The 20,571-nt window shown below is 43.9% G+C and overlaps 1 protein-coding gene across 1 annotated transcript in view; it reads right to left on the bottom strand.

Moving 5' to 3' along the window:
• The window catches only part of arap3 (ArfGAP with RhoGAP domain, ankyrin repeat and PH domain 3), a gene marked incomplete at its 3' end in the record, with an annotated part of 56,340 nt that overhangs the window by 18,083 nt on the left and 17,686 nt on the right, over window positions 1–20,571 (bottom strand). Inside the window, exons 4-19 of the mRNA XM_083980439.1 lie at window positions 18,764–18,804; window positions 18,549–18,631; window positions 18,355–18,428; window positions 16,515–16,754; window positions 13,764–13,833; window positions 13,443–13,563; window positions 10,894–11,078; window positions 10,528–10,634; window positions 8,682–8,881; window positions 7,427–7,512; window positions 4,391–4,570; window positions 3,120–3,264; window positions 2,818–2,922; window positions 1,765–1,921; window positions 509–611; window positions 219–417 (exon numbers count right to left, since the gene is read on the bottom strand). Of these exons, the coding sequence (XP_083836565.1) occupies window positions 219–417; window positions 509–611; window positions 1,765–1,921; window positions 2,818–2,922; window positions 3,120–3,264; window positions 4,391–4,570; window positions 7,427–7,512; window positions 8,682–8,881; window positions 10,528–10,634; window positions 10,894–11,078; window positions 13,443–13,563; window positions 13,764–13,833; window positions 16,515–16,754; window positions 18,355–18,428; window positions 18,549–18,631; window positions 18,764–18,804 (2,096 nt within the window). The remainder of the gene's footprint in view (window positions 1–218; window positions 418–508; window positions 612–1,764; window positions 1,922–2,817; window positions 2,923–3,119; window positions 3,265–4,390; window positions 4,571–7,426; window positions 7,513–8,681; window positions 8,882–10,527; window positions 10,635–10,893; window positions 11,079–13,442; window positions 13,564–13,763; window positions 13,834–16,514; window positions 16,755–18,354; window positions 18,429–18,548; window positions 18,632–18,763; window positions 18,805–20,571) is intronic.

The raw sequence follows: 20,571 nt of genomic DNA on the forward strand, positions 1-20,571 counted from the left end.
ATGGTAACCTCTGAGCCTCAGGCCAGAGCTCATTAAGGTTCATAAACAATCCACCTGGAGCTCGTTAAATTGTGTGGTAGATAACATTTTTTTTGATTACTTGTCACTGAAAGTTACAAGTTAGTAACGCCGTCATTTTTAACGCCGTTATTCCCATCACTGGTGGTCACGGGGGGGCGTGGCTACAGAAGGGGTGTGGTTAGTGATGGCGGACTGACTGAGCTCCTGCAGGCGGTTGAGGTTGATGATGTCCTCGGCGGCGCCGTCGGTGCGGGGGCAGATGAAGAGGTTGGAGCGCTGCAGGACGCAGTACGCCTCCTTCCACTGCTGCGGGTCCAGCATGGCGCGGTACCGCAGCAGCCCCACGCGCTCAAACTCCCGCGTCAGCAGACAGTGACAGCTGAGCGGCGTCGCGGCCTGCCGGGGGCGAGAACAGGACGTCAGTGAGGCTAGAGCGCGACCAGACCAGACCAGACCGTCTACCTGTTACCGTGGTTACTGCAGTCACCTTGCCGATGGCCTTGGTCCAGCGGTGCAGGTCGTCGGCCGACTCCACGCCGAACAGAAGCAGCTTCTCCGACGACAGGAACAGCTCGAAGGTGTAGCGGAACCTGGGGGGGCGGAGACAGGGAGGTGTCGGTTTCCATGGAAACAATTTCCATTCCGATTCACATAAGTATCGCGTTTTTTTTTTTTGGACGATTCTTAAATCGATTTTCTTTTTTCATAAATCGATTTTTGTATTGTATCGATATTGTGCAATGTACATTTGTTCGCCTTTTTTACATACAGGGAGTCCAGGTTTTGAAAAGGGTTTAAGTTCACTTTATAATGAAGTATGTTAATTTATAGGCTCCTACAGTATTTGTGTGCAGATAAATGTTAAAGGGATAGTAGCATTTTTTTAAAGTGGGGTTGTATGATCTACAAATAGCCCCTAAGTACTTTAATTGCAGTAGAAGACTCTCTGCACTCCTCCCGTTAGCAACGCCAGCCCATAATAGCCCTGCCCAGAGATTTACAACATACAGTGTTGTGAACAGACCCAAAGAAACGGCCTATTTTCATGGCCTAAAAGAGGTTTTACCTGAAAAGAAATACACAGTTCCATTGTTCACTATAATATAATTTTTTCCAGCCCTTCAAAGTGCAGGAAAAACACAGTTTTTATTTGGACCTAACCAACTGCTGATCGGCGGGCGCTAACCCTGGGCGGAGGGATACGTGAGTTGGTTAGGTCCAAATAAAAACTGGCAGGGCTATTATGGGCTGGCGTTGTTAACGGGAGGAGTGCAGAGAGTCTTCTACTGCAATTAAAGTACTTAGGGGCTATTTGTAGATCACACAACCCCACTTTAAAAAAATGCTACTATCCCTTTAAATGTAGCAGTTTACCTCAGTCTACGTATATCTCATTTTGTCAGAAAGGTTTCAGAAGCCTGTTTTTTCTATACTCTTTTATATTTGCCTCTTTTATGCAGTCCAGGCTTTGGAAAAGAGAGTAAACATATTGCTGCTGAATAAATCTTAAAAACTGACTTACATGTGATGTGTATTTTTTGGGGGAAATATGGTTCCTGGAATAGTCTGTAGACAATCATAATCATACAACTGTTTCACTGGTGTTAAAAATAAAGACTAAAAATCGAGAAAATCGTCAATATCGTAGAATCGCAATTTAAATCGAATCGGCATCCAAAAAATCGTAGAAGAATCGAATCGGGAGAAAAGTATATCGTCCCAGCCCAACCCCCGCCCCAGTACCTGTCGATGAACCCGTTGTTGTTGTCGGGGGCGGCGGGGCGGGCGACGCCCACACACACGATGTCTCTGACGTTGATCTGCAGACACGGATCAGCGGCTCGCTCCGACTCGTAGAGCAGCAGCGCCCGGTCCACGGAGCACCAGAACCTCTGGAAGTCTGGACCGGGGACAGGGACACGGGTCAGGAGGTGTGGAGTTACTTTTATATCAAATAAATACAAACAAAACCTCTTCAACGTCAAACAAAAACAAGAGCTTGAGAAAGATCAAATTTAAAGGGATACGCCAACATTTTTTTTTTCGTGTCTTGCCTCACTCCCGAGTCCATGACCAGCAGATAGACACCATCCTTTCAACTGTGCGTGCAGTAACAAGGGAGATAGAGCCGTATCGCCGTAATTAGCTTAGCTCAAACACTGGAAGTGTATAGGTAGTGTTAGCCTGCCTCCTACCTAAAGTCGCTAATTAGCTTAGCTCAAACACTGGAAGTGTATAGGTAGTGTTAGCCTGCCTCCCACCTAAAGTCGCTGATTAGCTTAGCTCAAACACTGGAAGTGTATAGGTAGTGTTAGCCTGCCTCCACCTAAAGTCGCTAATTAGCTTAGCTCAAACACTGGAAGTGTATAGGTAGTGTTTTTTTTGCTTCAGTGAGTTTTTTTTCTTTTTCTTTCTCAAGCTCTTGTTTTTGTTTGACATTGAAGAGGTTTTGTTTGGATTGATTTGATACAAAAGTAATTCCACACACACACACACACACACACACACACACAGACACACACACACAGACACACACACAGACACACACACACAGACACACACACACACACACAGACACACACACACAGACACACACACAGACACACACACAGACACACACACAGACACACACACAGACACACACACACAGACACACACACACACACACAGACACACACACACAGACACACACACAGACACACACACACAGACACACACACACACACACAGACACACACACACAGACACACACACAGACACACACACACAGACACACACACACACACACAGACCCACCCTCTCGAGTCTTCCTGGACAGCGTCCCTCTGTGGACAGAACCGGACTTGTAGAGGAAGCCGGAGTGAAGAACGGGCTGAATGATCTCATCGTACACACTGGGATCTGCCACACACACACACACACACACACACACACACACACACACACACACACACACACACACACACACACACACACACACACACACACACACACACACACACACACACACACACACACACACACACACACACACTGTTAATACTGTTGTTCCTCTTTCTCAGATCAGGATGAGCTGTTCAGCTGATCTGGGGTCAGACCTGAGGGGGCGGGGCTCTGGTCCAGGTGGTGGGGGTGGTGGTGGTGGTGGTCAGCGTCGCCTAGGAGACGAGCTGACTCCGCCTCCGAGAAAATCTGAGTGACGGTTTTCAGGAGAGTTTGTTCAGACACGGCCGAGCAGAGGACCTGAGAGAGACAGAGAGAGAGGTGATCATCAGAGTCAGAAGGTCATTATATATCAGGCTATAGCATATACCTATATTTTACTTTTATATAGGCCTACAGTCAGTCACCACTGAAAGAAGTTGTGCGCTCACAGCAGGACAGATAATCAAATGGATAATCAGTAAAGTTAATAATTTCACTTAATGTGGCCATGAATAAATTAATTTCAATGTTTCGCCTGTTATTGTTGCCCAAACGCAAATCTTGAATAGGTCTCCACTGTTTTCACATTTAAAAAGGTCTTGAGGTATGAGATTTGCTTGTAGCTACAGCACTTAAAAAACCCACTGTGACCTATTTTCATACGCACACCAGCCTCGCTTTCAATAAAACACACACTCGCATTCTATGATTGCAATTCGTGAAATATATGAAAACAATATATAACACAATTTAAAATGACAGAACTTGTTGCTCTAGTTTATTTAGTTTAAAGGGACAACGAGGAGTTAAAGTGAAGTGTTTTCACACTACATTTATGAGCCTCCGCACCGTTGAATTCTTCGACCGGCGCAAGACAGACTCATGTTTTCATTCATCAAGAATTAAAGTCAGAGGTTGGAAGACGATCACATACCGTCGTAGTTCCCACCATAAACGGAGATTCGGCGGCGTTATTCTCATGACTCGCCACGAAACCGAAAGTAAAGAAACGCTGGTCGGCTCGCCCAGCATTTCCACCACCACTAATAATAACAAAATAACCATAGAGACAAAACCATAGATTTATCTAAAATGGGCCATTAACAAGTGGTAACGGAGATTCATCCACATTAACGTGATACTTTTTTATAACCAAATAGAAACTCCTCATTGTCCCTTTAAACGGATAAAGCTTCGTATTTAAAAGTAGCACAATGTTCAGTTTCTCCTCTTGGCTGAAATCAGCCCGTTGTGGATCCATTTCATGCGGAAGTAGAATCATATGACGCCAAACGCCTTCATTGATGTGAACGTGCACAGAGCATGAAGCTGAGAGCCGGTAACTCTGACCGGGGCTTGAGGTTTTGTTGAGCTGCATCATGAACACAAAGTTTAAATGAACAGGTGATCATCACCAGGTGATCACCAGGTGATCGTGTCAGACCTTGAGCAGCTGGTCCTGTGTGAGTCCGGGGTGCTGCAGCCGGTACCTCCCCTCTCTGTACTTCTGAGTGATGAACTCTCTCCTCTGCTCCGGCGCCGCGTCGCAGTCCAGCTCCTCCCACACCGACACACGAGCCGCCCAGAAGTCGTTGGCTCGGTCGTTCCCCAGCATGATGAACAGCTGACCACAAGCAAACATGCCGTTGGGATTAAAGTTAGTTAGTTAGTTAGTTTAAGTTTATTTCGGACATGTTAAAAGAAATAAAACATAATACAGCAATGGACAGACATAACATATAAAAACTTTGCAAAAACAACATATGAACAAAAAAAACAAAAAAAAAATATATATATATATAATAAAAAAAAGAAAAGAAAATAATTGAAAATAAAGGTAATTTGATTTTTTTTTGTTTTGTTTTGTTTGTTTATTTGTTTGTTTCATATCCGAAAAGGAGTGGGAAGAAGTAAAACTTATTTACTCCCACCCCTTATTCATAAATTATCTATCAAGTTATCTAGTCATTATAATCTATACAGTAAGTTAATTTATAAGTTATTTAACTGGATTTATTCTAATATATTATTATATTTATATTTATATACATATAGATTTATTCTAACATATGATTACTAGTCTTTATCTCTATAGTCATATACATATAAAAACATATGCAAACACATTCATACATACAAAGACAAACTGAAAGTAACATGAAAGGAACCGCACCAGTCTGGTTGAAGTCAGACTTATCTGGTTTAAAGGACAATTCCGGGCAAATTCAACTCGGGGGCTGTATTTTCCTAACAGTTTAGGTGTAAAAGAAGGAATCTGAAGATTTTTAGTTTAGTTGCTCCTGTTTTGCGGTAGTCGTGTCTGTCCCATAGACTGTAACAAACATGGCCGTAGCGTCCGTGACGTCACCCGTTGGTTTTGTGGAGTCGTTTTTGTGACTCCAACATGGCGGCCTGAACAGCGCCATGTTGGATTGGCCGGCCGAGAACCCGCCCACTGGCCTCGAAGCAGCTGTCCACGGAGCTGCTCGGACCTGTCACTCAACGTTTCCGCGCCCTAATTGGCCAGAGTTTTAACCTAATAACAGTAAAACGGTAGAGTTAAAAAAAAATTCACCCCCCTCAGAGTGTGTGCGGGGGTAGAAACTATCGATTGAGACCAGAAAACGTTCTGACACCAGGCTTTGATCATGTTTATTGAGGATGTAAAGTGGGTGATTTTAACATGGGGGTCTATGGAGAATGCTGCTTTCTGACACCAGCCCCCAGAGGAAGAAGAGGGGATTGCAGTTTGTTGAACGCGGAAGTGAGCTTCACTTCTCAGACCCACAACTGCCCCCTTGGTCTGTCCCCTCATCGCCACGGCAACGATGAATGGGAGTGGATTGAAGTTCTGCTGCTTAGGCTGTTTCCATCCCTCAAAGCCACAGACAGCGTCAGATGGAGACTCAAACATGCAGCCAGAAGTTTATTTACTTCAACAAGCCGACATGTTTGTAAAACTAGATCTAATTCAAAGTCTCCCGGAGTCGAGACCCAAGTTGATGCTCGGTGTGTTCAGGTGCAGTGGGAAGCTCCCGTTTGGGTCATAAACACAGGAATATCAACTCTGGACTTGCTTGAAGTGTACATGTTTTTCCACAGACAGCGTCAGATGGCGACTCAAACATGCGCCGAGAGTTTTTTTTTATACTTTTTTCTTACTAAGTCCAGAGTTGATATTCCTGTGTTTATGACACAAACGGGAGCTTCCCACTGCACCTGAACACACCGAGTGTCAACTTGGGTCTCGACTCCTCCAGACTTTGAATTAGATCTAGTTTTACAAACATGTCGGCTTGTTGAAGTGAATAAACTTCTGGGTGCATGTTTGAGTCTCCATCTGACGCTGTCTGTGGCTTTGAGGGATGGAAACAGCCTAAGCAGCAGAACTTGCATCCGCTCCCATTCATCGTTGCCGTGGCGATGCGGGGACAGACACAACTACCGCAAAACCGGAGACATTAAACTGAAAACCTTCAGATTCCTTCTTTTAGACCTAAAATGTTAGGAACATACAGCCCCCAGTTGAATTTGCCCGAAATTGTCCTTTAAAGAGGAACTAAACCCCTAAACCACTTTTTTCTGCTGAAAACAAATATATTTGGGTATAAGGTAGTGTTGTCAGTTGATTCTGGTCCAACTTTTGACATTTTAGTCAAAATATTTCAATTTGGTGTATTTTGTAGTAAAAATGTAGTGTGACTGCCCTCTATGGGTTGAAACACGGCTATTACAATCGAATGTTTCTATTGGCTGAGATGGAGGCAGATGACGTTTTGGAGGCAGCTTTCGTCACCGGCCACCAGCTCCCCGGCCAATCAGCACCGGCTGCTGCCTGCCGCTAACGGTTGCTAGGCAGTCTAGCTGCTCTGCTGCGGCTAACGGCTGCTAACAGCTGCCTGAACGGGAATCGTTAGTGCGGCCGCCGCTGGCGCTAACGAGCCGTTAACGAGCTAACGAGCCGGCGGATCAGCTGTAGATGCTGTGTCACGGCTCTGGCGTCCTCTCCTAGTAGTGTCCGCGCTACTAGTGCTGTTAGAGTCGCTCGTTAGTAGCTCGTTAGTAGCTCGTTAGTAGCTCGTTAGCGCTAGCAGAAGTGTCGATGTGTGTTTATTACTTTTTTTTTTTCTTTTGTGTGATTTCGCGGGTGTGAATGGGGCGCAAGGGGGAGGGGGGAGGGGGGCTCCTGGAGCCCCGCCCATAATCAAGGCATTTTTTGAATTTCAAGCTTAGAGCACGTCATCCAAAACTGAGGGGTTTAGTTCCCCTTTAAGTCAGACTTATCAGACCAACTGCAGTTTGTTTTAATAACGACTCTTCTATAAACACATAGGTCACGGACTGATCTGCTTCCTGGACCAGTGGAGCCAGACTCAGGACACACACACACACACACACACACACACACACACACACACACACACACACACACACACACACACACACACACACACACACACATACACACACAGTTTCTCACCTGGACGATCTCGTTGCTCCACACGCTGGTGTCCAACTTCAGACTCTGAACTTTGGAGACCATCGTCCCCAAACCTCTGTGCTGCCCTACACACACACACACACACACACACACACACACACACACACACACACACACACACACACACACACACACACACACACACACACACACACACACACACACACACACACACACACACACACACACACACACACACACACACACACAGTCAAAGTCAGAGTCAGAGTAAATTTCTTATTCTCCACATCAATGAATGACTCTAATAGTTTGTAAATGAATGTAAGGAGCTTTTAACTCTTGTTAGTGAGAATGAACTCTTTGAAAGCAGCTGCACTGATGTGCTGCTTTTAGGGGTTAGGGTTTCCTTCTTTGACAAACACAGCTTGTGTCCAATAGGAGTTTAGAAAAAGACCTGAAAGTAACCAGTACTTTTCAGCCTTCCTACTAATTAACTCCAGTAAAAGTACTAATATTTGTCTTGGAAATGTATTCAAGTAAGAGTAATAAGTACCAAAGAAATCTAATACTCAAGTAAAGTACAAATCCTCTGGATATGTACTTAAAGGGATAGTATCATTTTTTTTAAAAGTGGGGTTGTATGATCTACAAATAGCCCCTAAGTACTTTAATTGCAGTAGAAGACTCTCTACACTCCTCCCGTTAGCAACGCCAGCCCATAATAGCCCTGCCCAGAGATTTACAACATACAGTGTTGTGAACAGACCCAAAGAAACGGCCTATTTTCACGGCCTAAAAGAGGTTTTACCTGAAAAAAAAATACAGTTCCATTGTTCACTATAATATAATTTTTTCCAGGAAAAACACAGTTTTATTTGGACCTAACCAACTCACGTATCCCTCCGCCCAGGGTTAGCGCCCGCTGATCAGCAGTTGTTTAGGTCCAAATAAAAACTGTGTTTTTCCTGCACTTTGAAGGGCTGGAAAAAATTATATTATAGTGAACAATGGAGCTGTGTATTATTTTCAGGTAAAACCTCTTTTAGGCCGTGAAAATAGGCCGTTTCTTTGGGTCTGTTCACAACACTGTATGTTGTAAATCTCTGGGCAGGGCTATTATGGGCTGGCGTTGCTAACGGGAGGAGTGCAGAGAGTCTTCTACTGCAATTAAAGTACTTAGGGGCTATTTGTAGATCATACAACCCCACTTAAAAAATGATACTATCCCTTTAAGTACAGTACTCAAGTAACTTTACTGTCCACCACTGCCGACCTGCACAGTTCTTGCAGATGACCACGCTGAGGTTGATGGAGGCCCAGTCCGGGTTCGGCGCCTTGCAGTCGGCGCAGCTGCGGTTGGAGCGGTTGGACCAGATCTTCTCCGCCACCTCGTAGTCCGACAGCGTCTCGGCGATGGCCTCCTGCAGCGCCTCCATCCAGTCGCGCTTGTCCCGGTCCGACTCCGCCGTGAAACTACGGAGACCACAGGGAGGGGAGGAGGTGGGGCTGTAACCACGGCAACGGTATGTACAGTAGCAACCCAAAACGATGTAATAATTATGACCATTTTAAACACACTAACGGCCAATAATGTAATAACGTTATTAATGTAATAAGATATTATGAATGAATGAATGAATGAATTTATTTTCGAACAAGTATAAAAAGAAAAAAAATAGATAGATAGATAGATAGATAGATAGATAGATAGATAGATAAGATAGATAGATAGATAGATAGATAGATAGATAGATAGATAGATAGATAGATAGATAGATAGATAGATAGATAGATAAGATAGATAGATAGATAGATAGATAGATAGATAGATAGATAGATAGATAGATAGATAAGATAGATAGATAGATAGATAGATAGATAGATAGATAGATAGATAGATAGATAGATAGATAGATAGATAGATAAGATAGATAGATAGATAGATAGATAGAACGATAGATAGATAGAACGATAGATAGATAGAACGATAGATAGATAGACAGACATATAGATAGATAGATAGAACGATAGATAGATAGATAGATAGATAGTAGATAGATAGATAGATAGATAGATAGATAGATAGATAGATAGATAAGATAGATAGATAGATAGATAGATAGATAGATAGATAGATAGATAGATAGATAGATAGATAGATAGATAGATAGATAGATAGATAGAACGATAGATAGAACGATAGATAGATAGATAGATAGATAGTAGATAGATAGATAGATAGATAGATAGATAAGATAGATAGATAGATAGATAGATAGATAGATAGATAGATAGATAGATAGATAGATAGAACGATAGATAGATAGATAGATAGATAGTAGATAGATAGATAGATAGATAGATAGATAGATAAGATAGATAGATAGATAGATAGATAGATAGATAGATAGATAGATAGATAGATAGATAGATAGATAGATAGAACGATAGATAGATAGAACGATAGATAGATAGAACGATAGATAGATAGATAAGATTAAACAAATAAGTCTGATTTAAACAAATAAGTCTGACTTAAACCAGATAAGTCTGGTTTAAAGGGATAGTTCACCCAAAATTCAAATTTCCGTTGAAGCCCCGACATGAGAAATTGTTCCGAAAAAAATAGTTTGTACCAGAAGCTCCCAGTGTTGCTCTGCCGGAATCTTGCGCGATTTGCGGAGCCGTGAACTGGGTGTCGATGCAAATTACGCGAGATTTGGACGGACCAGGAAGAGCAGTGAACCGAGACACTGGAAGCTTCCGCTACAAACAAGCTTAAAATATAGACTTATTTAATTTTTTTCGGGACAATTTCTCATGTCGGGGCTTCAATACCAGAGGGACATTACAGACGAGCACTATGGAGGTATTTGGATGTTTTTTGGTGTGTCTTTTTGGACGAAGAAAAGTGAGCTCCGATCTCAACCGTTATATGGACATGCAGTGCTGCACGGAGCCCCGCTGTAACTCAGAGAAGCCACGGAGGACTCTGAAACTTCTCCCAGCCCTTAGTCCACATGAGGGGGAGGAGATAATGAGTAAAATTTGAATTTTGGGTGAACTATCCCTTTAAACCAGATAAGTCTGATTGGACCAGGACCAGGACTCTGTGGTACCTGAAGGTCTTGTAGGGAGTGATGAGGTCGAAGCTCTTGTGTTTTCCGTCTCTGATGGTGGCGCCTCGAGCTTCGATCATCGTCATGCCGACACCTGAACGGAAACACTGACACACACACACACACACACACACACACACATACACCAGGGTCAGAGGTCAGAGGTCACAGGCAGTGGAGTGGGGCGGGGCAAATATTCAAGACAAATATTCTTGGAAAGATTTTGAGTTTTTGCAGTGTGGCGATTTCCTTTTCAATGCAACTGCTGCCTTGATCATAAAATGTAGTGATTTTGATTTTGCTGATGTGAAAAATGTTTCCTCGCCAAATTCGTAGTGGGCGGGGCCAGATGCCACGCGGCCTCACCTGCTCGTTCTTGTAGATCCAGATCTGGTCTGTGTTGATGGCGGCGTAGACGCGGGACTTGGTTCCCTTCAGGTCCAGCGCTCCGTGTCTCTGGCAGTGGGAACCGGGACCGAAGCGCCGCCGCCCGAACACCAGCTGCTCCCGCACGTGGTCCTGCAGCGTGGACACCCAGCGCCGCCGCAGCACTGAGCACAGGGATAATGAGCTTCATCACCACCACCATCATCATCATCATCATCATCATCACTTCATAGCATAGTGTGAGAACAATCACTTCTTACTAAATGCCACAAAAACTAAAGAAATGGTTTTTGATCCAAAGGCTGTAAGAGTCCACAACCCTGTAAATATAGAATCTCCTTGTTGTTTACAACTACTTCCTGGTAGAAAACCAGCACCAGAACAATAGTGACGGACGAGAGTTTCTCTATATTTATCTAATTTTTCATGTCACTATATCACCGTTTAGACTAATCTGATGTTTGTAAAGTTTATAAAACCAATGATTGGACAAACATTACTATTTACGTGTGCACATTTTTGTAATTAGTCATGGTTATCATAGATTAGCCGGGCTAACGGTTAGCTACCTGTTTAACTTTAATAACTCAGTGACTCAATAAACGCTCCATGAAAAAATATTTTCTCCAGCGGATATCTGAGTTCCAACATGACTGAGCTAACTGGAGTAGTTTCATGTCGTGTCCCACAACGGGAGGGTTTTAACAGCTGACGTCCTGCTGTTAGCTTAGCTACCGCCGTTAGCTTAGCTGCTGCTGTTAGCTTAGCTACCGTTAGCTTAGCTACTGTTAGTTTAGCTACCGCCGTTAGCTTAGCTACCGTTAGCTGTCCCTGTCAGCTGAGCCACTGATGCTTTCTAGACACTGTGATTCCCCCAAACTGAATAAATACAACACATAGCAACACAAAACACACACACACAGAAATAGTAATGTTTCTTCAATCATTTCAGATTTGTCTAAACGGTGATAGGGCGTGAAAAATATGATATATAGCTAAACTCTCGTTCGTTACTACTAGGGCTGGGACGATACGCTTTTCTCCCGATTCGATTCTTCTACGATTTTCTGGATGGCGATTCGATTTAAATTGCGATTCTACGATATTGCAGATTCTCTCGATTTTTAGTCTTTAGCATTTTTAACATTTATCTGCACACAAATACTGTAGGAGCCTATAAATTAACATACTCCATTATAAAGTGAACTTTATACCCTTATAACCCTTTTCAAAACCTGTACTCTCTGTATGTAAAAAAGGCTAACAAATGCACATTGCACAATATTTTAAAAAAAATTCAAAAAAAAAAAAAAACCTCAAAAAAAATATTCAATTTTTTTTTCTTTTCAAATAAAAAAAAATTGATTTTTGAAAAAAAAATCGATTTAAAAATCGTCAAAAAAGATATTGCGATATTTATGTGAATCGATTTTTTCTCCCACCCCTAGTTACTACTGTTCTCATTCAAATTACAGCTGGTTTTCTACCCGGAAGTAGTTGTAATTAACAAGGTGATTCGGTCTATAGGGGACATGCAGATTGAGCAGGTTTGCTCATATAAGTATCTGGGGATACAAATGAACTTAAAATGGAATGTCCATGTTGACTACCTGTGTGCAAAATTGGCACAACGCTTCCACTTCATCCGAAGACTGAGACTATTCGGGGTGAGCAGGAAAATCATGTCAACACTCTATGACGCAGTGCTAGAAAGTCTCATCACATACTGCATGGCCACATGGTTTGGGTCTCTCTCTGTCCAGCTCAAAACTAGACTATCTTTGAGAAGAAAGTAGCTACTACGACTGGCTCGGGGAGTGATGTCTGATCCATCAGGGTGTTTAAGAGCTTGTCGCCCAAAAAGCAACCGTTACAAACACTCCTTCCTCCATAATTCTATAGCTCTGTTGAATAAACAGCCAGTCCCTATTCACGCCAGCATCAACCTTATAGGCTGGTGGCCTCCTAATTGGAGGAAGCGTAGTGTAGCTCGAGTTTTTACTTTTGTAATTCTCCATGGATCTTATGATCTTTTAAATTCTATTATTTATTTTTTACCAAGTCAAGCTTCTGTCCTTTTTTACCTTCCACCTCTCTTTTAGAACGGATAATGCCGACTGCTATGGTTGTGCTCCTATGCAATGCTGCTTTGTCTGTCTATTGTCTGTGTGTCTGTCACTCTTATTGTATTATTGCTACATGGCTCTGTGCACTCTTGCCCAAGACAAATGTCTCCTTTGGGGGACAATAAAGTTATATAATCTAATGAAATCATAATCATTATCATCACCATCATCATCATCATCATCATCACCATCATCATCATCATTATTAACATCAACATCAGGTTCCAAACCACCTGGACTCAGTACGTTTCCATATATGTGTGTGTGTGCGTGCATGCGTGCGCGCGTGCGTGTGTGTGAGTGTGTGTGTGAGTGTGTGTGTGCGTGCGCGCGCGCGTGTGTGTGTGTGTGCGTGCGCGTGTGTGTGTGTGTGTGTGTGTGTGTGTGTGTGTGTGTGTGTACCTTCGTTGTCGGTCCTGAACACAAAGATCCTTTGACTCGTCACTATTTCGAACTTGTTGTCCTTGGAGGGGCGGGCCATCTGGATGGCGGCCAATGGGATCACTCCTTTCGGGTAGACGTCCTGAAACACACGGAGAGAGTCAACGGGAGGCCGCTGTTCGGGGTTGTCATGGTAACAGGTGTGTTCAGACTAGGGCATCATCCAGTTTCATCCCCACCTCAGTCCGACAGCTAACTCCCACCACAACTTTCTCTATGAACCTGTTTTTAACTCATTTTATCTTTGTATGTGTCTTTTTTAACCTTTGTTGCAGGTCGTACCTTCTCGCTGCCGAAGTACATCAGGTTCTTTCCATCAAACTTCACGTAACGTTTCTGGAAAACGTAGTTCCTGAAAGACGAAAAACACCATCACCATGGTAACAGCGGAGACAAGGGATTGGTCAGTGACACTTCACTCATTTTACAGTTATGAACCAACAGTCAACCAACAAAACAGTGGATTTAGAGTCACATAACATTTATGTAATATCAATGTAATATAGATATAGATAGATAGATAGATAGATAGATAGATAGATAGATAGATAGATAGATAGATAGATAGATAGATAGATAGATAGATAGATAGATAGATAGATACAGTAGATAGATAGATAGATAGATAGATAGATAGATAGATAGATAGATAGATAGATAGATAGATAGATAGATAGATAGATAGATAGATAGATAGAGTAGATAGATAGAACGATAGAACGATAGATAGAACGATAGATAGAACGATAGATAGATAGATAGATAGATAGATAGATAGATAGATAGATAGATAGATAGAACGATAGATAGAACGATAGATAGATAGATAGATAGATAGATAGATAGATAGAACGATAGATAGAACGATAGATAGATAGATAGATAGATAGATAGATAGATAGATAGATAGATAGATAGAACGATAGATAGAACGATAGATAGAACGATAGATAGATAGATAGATAGATAGATAGATAGATAGATAGATAGATAGATAGATAGATAGAACGATAGATAGATAGAACGATAGATAGATAGATAGATAGACAGATAGATAGATAGATAGAACGATAGATAGAATGATAGATAGAACGATAGATAGATAGATAGATAGATAGATAGATAGATAGATAGATAGATAGATAGATAGATAGATAGATAGATAGATAGATAGAACGATAGATAGATAGAACGATAGATAGATAGATAGATAGACAGATAGATAGATAGATAGATAGATAGATAGATAGATAGATAGATAGATAGATAGATAGATAGATAGATAGATAGATAGATAGATAGATAGATAGATAGATAGATAGCCTCTGAGTTACAGTCGTTTGATTCAGACACATACATTTCACCAAAGAAGAAGTTTTTAGTTTGACAGCGAAGCTAGAGAACGAGGAAGAGGAGGAGAAACACACCGAGTGGAGGACGAAGAGTCAGAGGACGAAGAGTCAGGGGACGAAGGAGAGGAAGAGGAGGAGGAGATGAGGAAGAGGCAGCTGCTGAGGAGGCAGGAGACACAGGGAGGAGCAGAGAGGAGGAGACGCAGCAGGAGAACCAGCACTGGCCGCTGAGCCCTGACACACACACACACACACACACACACACACACACACACACACACACACACACACACACACACACACACACACACACACACACACACACACACACACACACACACACACACACACACACAATAACAGTTAATCTGCCGTTGATGTAAATACAGAGACTGTTGATGAAAAACTGTCCCTGAAGGCAACGTGCATCAGTGGTTTTACATGTATTTCCCTCTAAAACAACTCTGTGTGGTAACGTTGTGTTATTATCTCATAGCGTGGTGAATGTGCAGCTCACAACTTGTCCACCAGAGCGTTGTGGAGTTGTTGGATTGTGTATTTGATGAGTTTGATGAGGGAAACCAAAGAAATCCCATAATGAGCCTCCGTAGCGTAGCTCTGAGCAGCTCGCGGCTCTGCTCCCCCGTTCTAAAAATAGCTTGCACCGACAATTAAAGGTAACGAACCTACTGCTATGACTATAGGGATTATGGTGATGGGCCAATTTGACAAAATGTTGAACTATCCCTTTAAATTACCTTCATGTCAGTGAACGTTACACTGGACCGGTAGGAATTTAATAGGGCATCATCCAGTTTCATCCCCACCTCAGTCAAAAAACAATAAAAAAAAAACTTAAAACATTTCCTCTGGAGGATCAATAATTTGTCCTTTATCAATAGATACTTTATATATGATTAGATGCAATTATATTTTGACTATATTTGATTTTACACATTCATAGTGTTGTCAAATTAATGAATCGTAATAATCGTTCTGATCGTGATTATTTCTCTGACTTAAAGGGATAGTTCACCCAAAATTCAAATTTCACTCATTATCTCCTCCCCCTCATGTGGACTAAGGGCTGGGAGAAGTTTCAGAGTCCTCCGTGGCTTCTCTGAGTTACAGGGGGTCTCGGCGTAGCAGTGCATGTCCATATAACGGTTGCAAATGGATACCAACTGTCTTCGTAACAAAAAGACACACCAAAAAACATCCAAATACCTCCATGCTGCTCGTATGTAATGTCCGTCTTGTATTGAAGCAGTCTGACACTGGCAGAGCAGTGAACTGAGACACTGGGAGCTTCCACTACAAACAAGCTTAAAATATAGACTTATTAAATTTTTTTCGGAACAATTTCTCATGTCGGGGCTTCAATACAAGAGGGACATTACAGACGAGCACTATGGAGGTATTTGGATGTTTTTTGGTGTGTCTTTTTGGACGAAGAAAAGTGAGCACCATTCACAACCATTATATGGACAAATACTGCTGCACGGAGACCCGCTGTAACTCAGAGAAGCCACGGAGGACTCTGAAACTTCTCCCAGCCCTTAGTCCACATGAGGGGGAGGAGATAAAGAGTGAAATTTGAATTTTGGGTGAATTATCCCTTTAATCGTACCAAGGAATTCTGTTCCCTTTAGTTCTAACTGGGCGTATAAATGAAACGCACCCCTGTGGAGACAGCTTGTCGAGCCAGCCGCTGATGATGGGCGGGGCCCTCTCGGTCAGCGAGGTGTAGCTGGCGTAGGGCGAGATGGTCAGGTCCTCGTCGGCCTCGGGGTGGACGGCGTGCAGCGGCAGCGACAGGCAGCGCAGCGCGGCCGGAGCTTCTCCCACCGTGCTGTAGCCCTGAGAGTCTCCGGAGTGAAGAGCCTGGGACAGACGCCGACTCCACGACAACTTGTGGCCCCTGAAGGGACCAATCAAACTGTTTCAGATATGACATCATCATCACGTCCCCAGGACCAATGAGAGGTCACCTTTCATCCTGTAGGGCAGCCATGTCCAAACTGTGAAACTGCTGCTAATAGACCGAATCTCCTTGTTGTTTACATTCTACTTCCTGGTAGAAAACCAGCACATAATGTGAATGAGATCAATAGTAACGAACGAGAGTTTAGCTATATATCATATTTTTCACGCCCTATCACCGTTTAGACAAATCTGAAATGATTGAAGAAACATTACTATTTCTGTGTGTGTGTTTTGTGTTGCTATGTGTTGTATTTATTCAGTTTGGGGGAATCACAGTGTCTAGAAAGCATCAGTGGCTCAGCTGACAGGGACAGCTAACGGTAGCTAAGCTAACGGTAGCTAAGCTAACGGCGGTAGCTAAGCTAACGGTAGTAGCTAAGCTAACAGCTGTAGCTAAGCTAACGGCGGTAGCTAAACTGACGGCGGTAGCTTAGCTGACGGCGGTAGCTAAGCTAACAGCAGGACGTCAGCTGTTAAAACCCTCCCGTTGTGGGACACCACATGAAACTACTCCAGTTAGCTCAGTCATGTTGTAACTCAGATATCCGCTGGAGAAAATATTTTTTCATGGAGCGTTTATTGAGTCACTGAGTTATTAAAGTTAAACAGGTAGCTAACCGTTAGCCCGGCTAATCTCTGATAACCATGACTAATTACAAAAATGTGCACACGTAAATAGTAATGTTTGTCCAATCATTGGTTTTATAAACTTTACAAACATCAGATTAGTCTAAACGGTGATATAGTGACATGAAAAATTAGATAAATATAGAGAAACTCTCGTCCGTCATTATTGTTCTCATGCTGGTTTTCTACCAGGAAGTAGTTGTAAACAACAAGGAGAACTTTGTTTTCTCTTATATTTATGCAGGTAACAATGCCATGCAGCGCTGCATGGCATTGTTACCTGTTTTCTTATTTCCTATTTTTTTATAGATACAAATGCTGCTAGTACTGCTGCTACTCCTCTTTGATATTTATGCAGGTTGCTGTTCTCTTATTGTTGTAACTGCTGCTATTACTATGTCTTCTCTTACACTTATGCAGGTAGCTTCCTATTGTTATCTCTTTGTACGGTATGTCTGTCTGTCTTTAAATGTGAGGACTACGAATGGAAATTAGCTCCTAGCTAAATCCTGTGTATTTACATGACGTGATGTGCACATCACTAATTGTTCATTAATGTGCATTGTTCTCATCAAATAAACAATACATGAAAAAAAAATGAAATGAACTGGCTGCAGGTTTCTGTTCCAACCAATCAGCAGCAGCAGACTGGACTCAGACAGCTGACTGGTCAGTGCTCCTGATTGGTTGGAACAGAAACCTGCAGCCACGCGGTCCTTTGTGGAAGAGTTTGGACATGGCTGCTGTAGGGGCTTTTATTGTGAAATTGGTGAAATGAGTAGAAATAATATATGTACATAATATAGCCCCCCCCCCCCATTCACTCTTTAACTAAAGTTTCGACCAACCACCTGATTCATTTTTCCAGTTCCGGTTCATTGTGGTTTATTAAAACGTCTTTGTCTTACCCATGATCCTCTGCACGTCTGTCCTCATCCGTCCTCATGTCTCTTCCCTCCAGTCGGCTTCCTTCACCCTGGGTCTGCAACCACAGAGATGGTGAGGGGGAGGGGGGCAACAGGAAAGAGAAGGAGGAGAAGGAGGAGGAGGAGGAGGAGGAGGAGGAGGAGGAGGAGGAGGAAGAGGAGGAATTGTTCCTCACCTCACAGGTGTGTAGGTGTCTCCTGGTTTGGAAAACTGTCTCGCAGTACGGACTGATCTCCTCCTCAGGGTCATCTGTGGAAGCTGCAGCAGGTGGAGAGACAAGAGAGTCAGCTGGTCCTGAAGGGTCAGAGGTCAGAGGTCAGGGTGAAGGGGTCAGAGGTCAGGGTGAAGGGGTCAGAGGTCAGAGGTCAGGGGTCGGGGTTCTGAACTCACCTCGAGTCGATCCTGAAGAGTTGTTACTTAAAGTGCTGCCGCTGAAAACATTGAAAACATATTGTCATTTGGGTGGTTGGTTGGTTAGTTGGTTAGTTAGTTAGTTAGTTAGTTAGTTAGTTAGTTAGTTAGTTAGTTAGTTAGTTAGTTAGTTAGTTAGTTAGTTAGTTAGTTAGTTAGTTAGTTGGTTGGTTAGTTAGTTGAAAACACAAACACATCAACAGACAGACGAAGACGGTCAGTTGTTTGGTTGTTTGGACAATCGGTCGGTCGTACAGACGGTGGTTAGTTGGTTAGTTAGTTGGTTATTTGGTTAGTTAGTTAGTTAGCTGAAAACACAAGCACATCGGTCACTGACAGACAAAGACGGTCAGTCGGACAGAGTCCAGACTCAAACATCCAAACATGTTTGTTCACCTCACTCACACCAACAGATTCCTGCAGCGACTGAACCAACTAGAGCCGACTAGAGCAGACTGGTGCAGACTGGACCGACTAGAGCCGACTGGAGCAGACTGGTGCAGACTGGACCGACTAGAGCCGACTGGAGCAGACTGGTGCAGACTGGACCGACTAGAGCCGACTGGAGCAGACTGGTGCAGACTGGACCGACTAGAGCCGACTAGAGCAGACTGGACCGACTAGAGCCGACTAGAGCAGACTGGACCCACTAGAGCCGACTAGAGCCGACTAGAGCAGACTGGACCCACTAGAGCCGACTAGAGCCGACTAGAGCAGACTGGTGCAGACTGGTGCAGACTGGACCGACTAGAGCCGACTGGTGCAGACTGGACCAACTAGAGCCGACTGGAGCAGACTGGACCAACTAGAGCCGACTGGTGCAGACTGGACCAACTAGAGCCGACTGGTGCAGACTGGTGCAGACTGGACCCAACTAGAGCCGACTGGTCCAGACTGGACCAACTAGAGCCGACTGGAGCAGACTGGTGCAGACTGGACCAACTAGAGCCGACTGGAGCAGACTGGTGCAGACTGGACCAACTAGAGCCGACTGGTGCAGACTGGACCAACTAGAGCCGACTGGTGCAGACTGGTCCAGACTGGACCAACTAGAGCCGACTGGTGCAGACTGGTCCAGACTGGACCCACTAGAGCCGACTGGTGCAGACTGGTCCAGACTGGACCAACTAGAGCCGACTGGTGCAGACTGGACCAACTAGAGCCGACTGGAGCAGACTGGACCCAACTAGAGCCGACTGGAGCAGACTGGACCCAACTAGAGCCGACTGGAGCAGACTGGACCAACTAGAGCCGACTGGTGCAGACTGGACCCAACTAGAGCAGACTGGTGCAGACTGGTCCAGACTGGACCAACTAGAGCCGACTGGTGCAGACTGGACCAACTAGAGCCGACTGGAGCAGACTGGACCCAACTAGAGCCGACTGGAGCAGACTGGACCCAACTAGAGCCGACTGGAGCAGACTGGACCAACTAGAGCCGACTGGTGCAGACTGGACCCAACTAGAGCCGACTGGTGCAGACTGGTCCAGACTGGACCAACTAGAGCCGACTGGTGCAGACTGGACCAACTAGAGCAGACTGGTGCAGACTGGACCCAACTAGAGCCGACTGGTGCAGACTGGTCCAGACTGGACCAACTAGAGCCGACTGGTGCAGACTGGACCAACTAGAGCCGACTGGTGCAGACTGGACCAACTAGAGCCGACTGGAGCAGACTGGTGCAGACTGGTGCAGACTGGACCAACTAGAGCCGACTGGAGCAGACTGGACCAACTAGAGCCGACTGGTGCAGACTGGACCAACTAGAGCCGACTGGAGCCGACTG

This window comes from Trachurus trachurus, assembly GCF_905171665.1.
Source record: "Trachurus trachurus genome assembly, chromosome: 10".
NCBI lineage: Eukaryota > Metazoa > Chordata > Actinopteri > Carangiformes > Carangidae > Trachurus > Trachurus trachurus.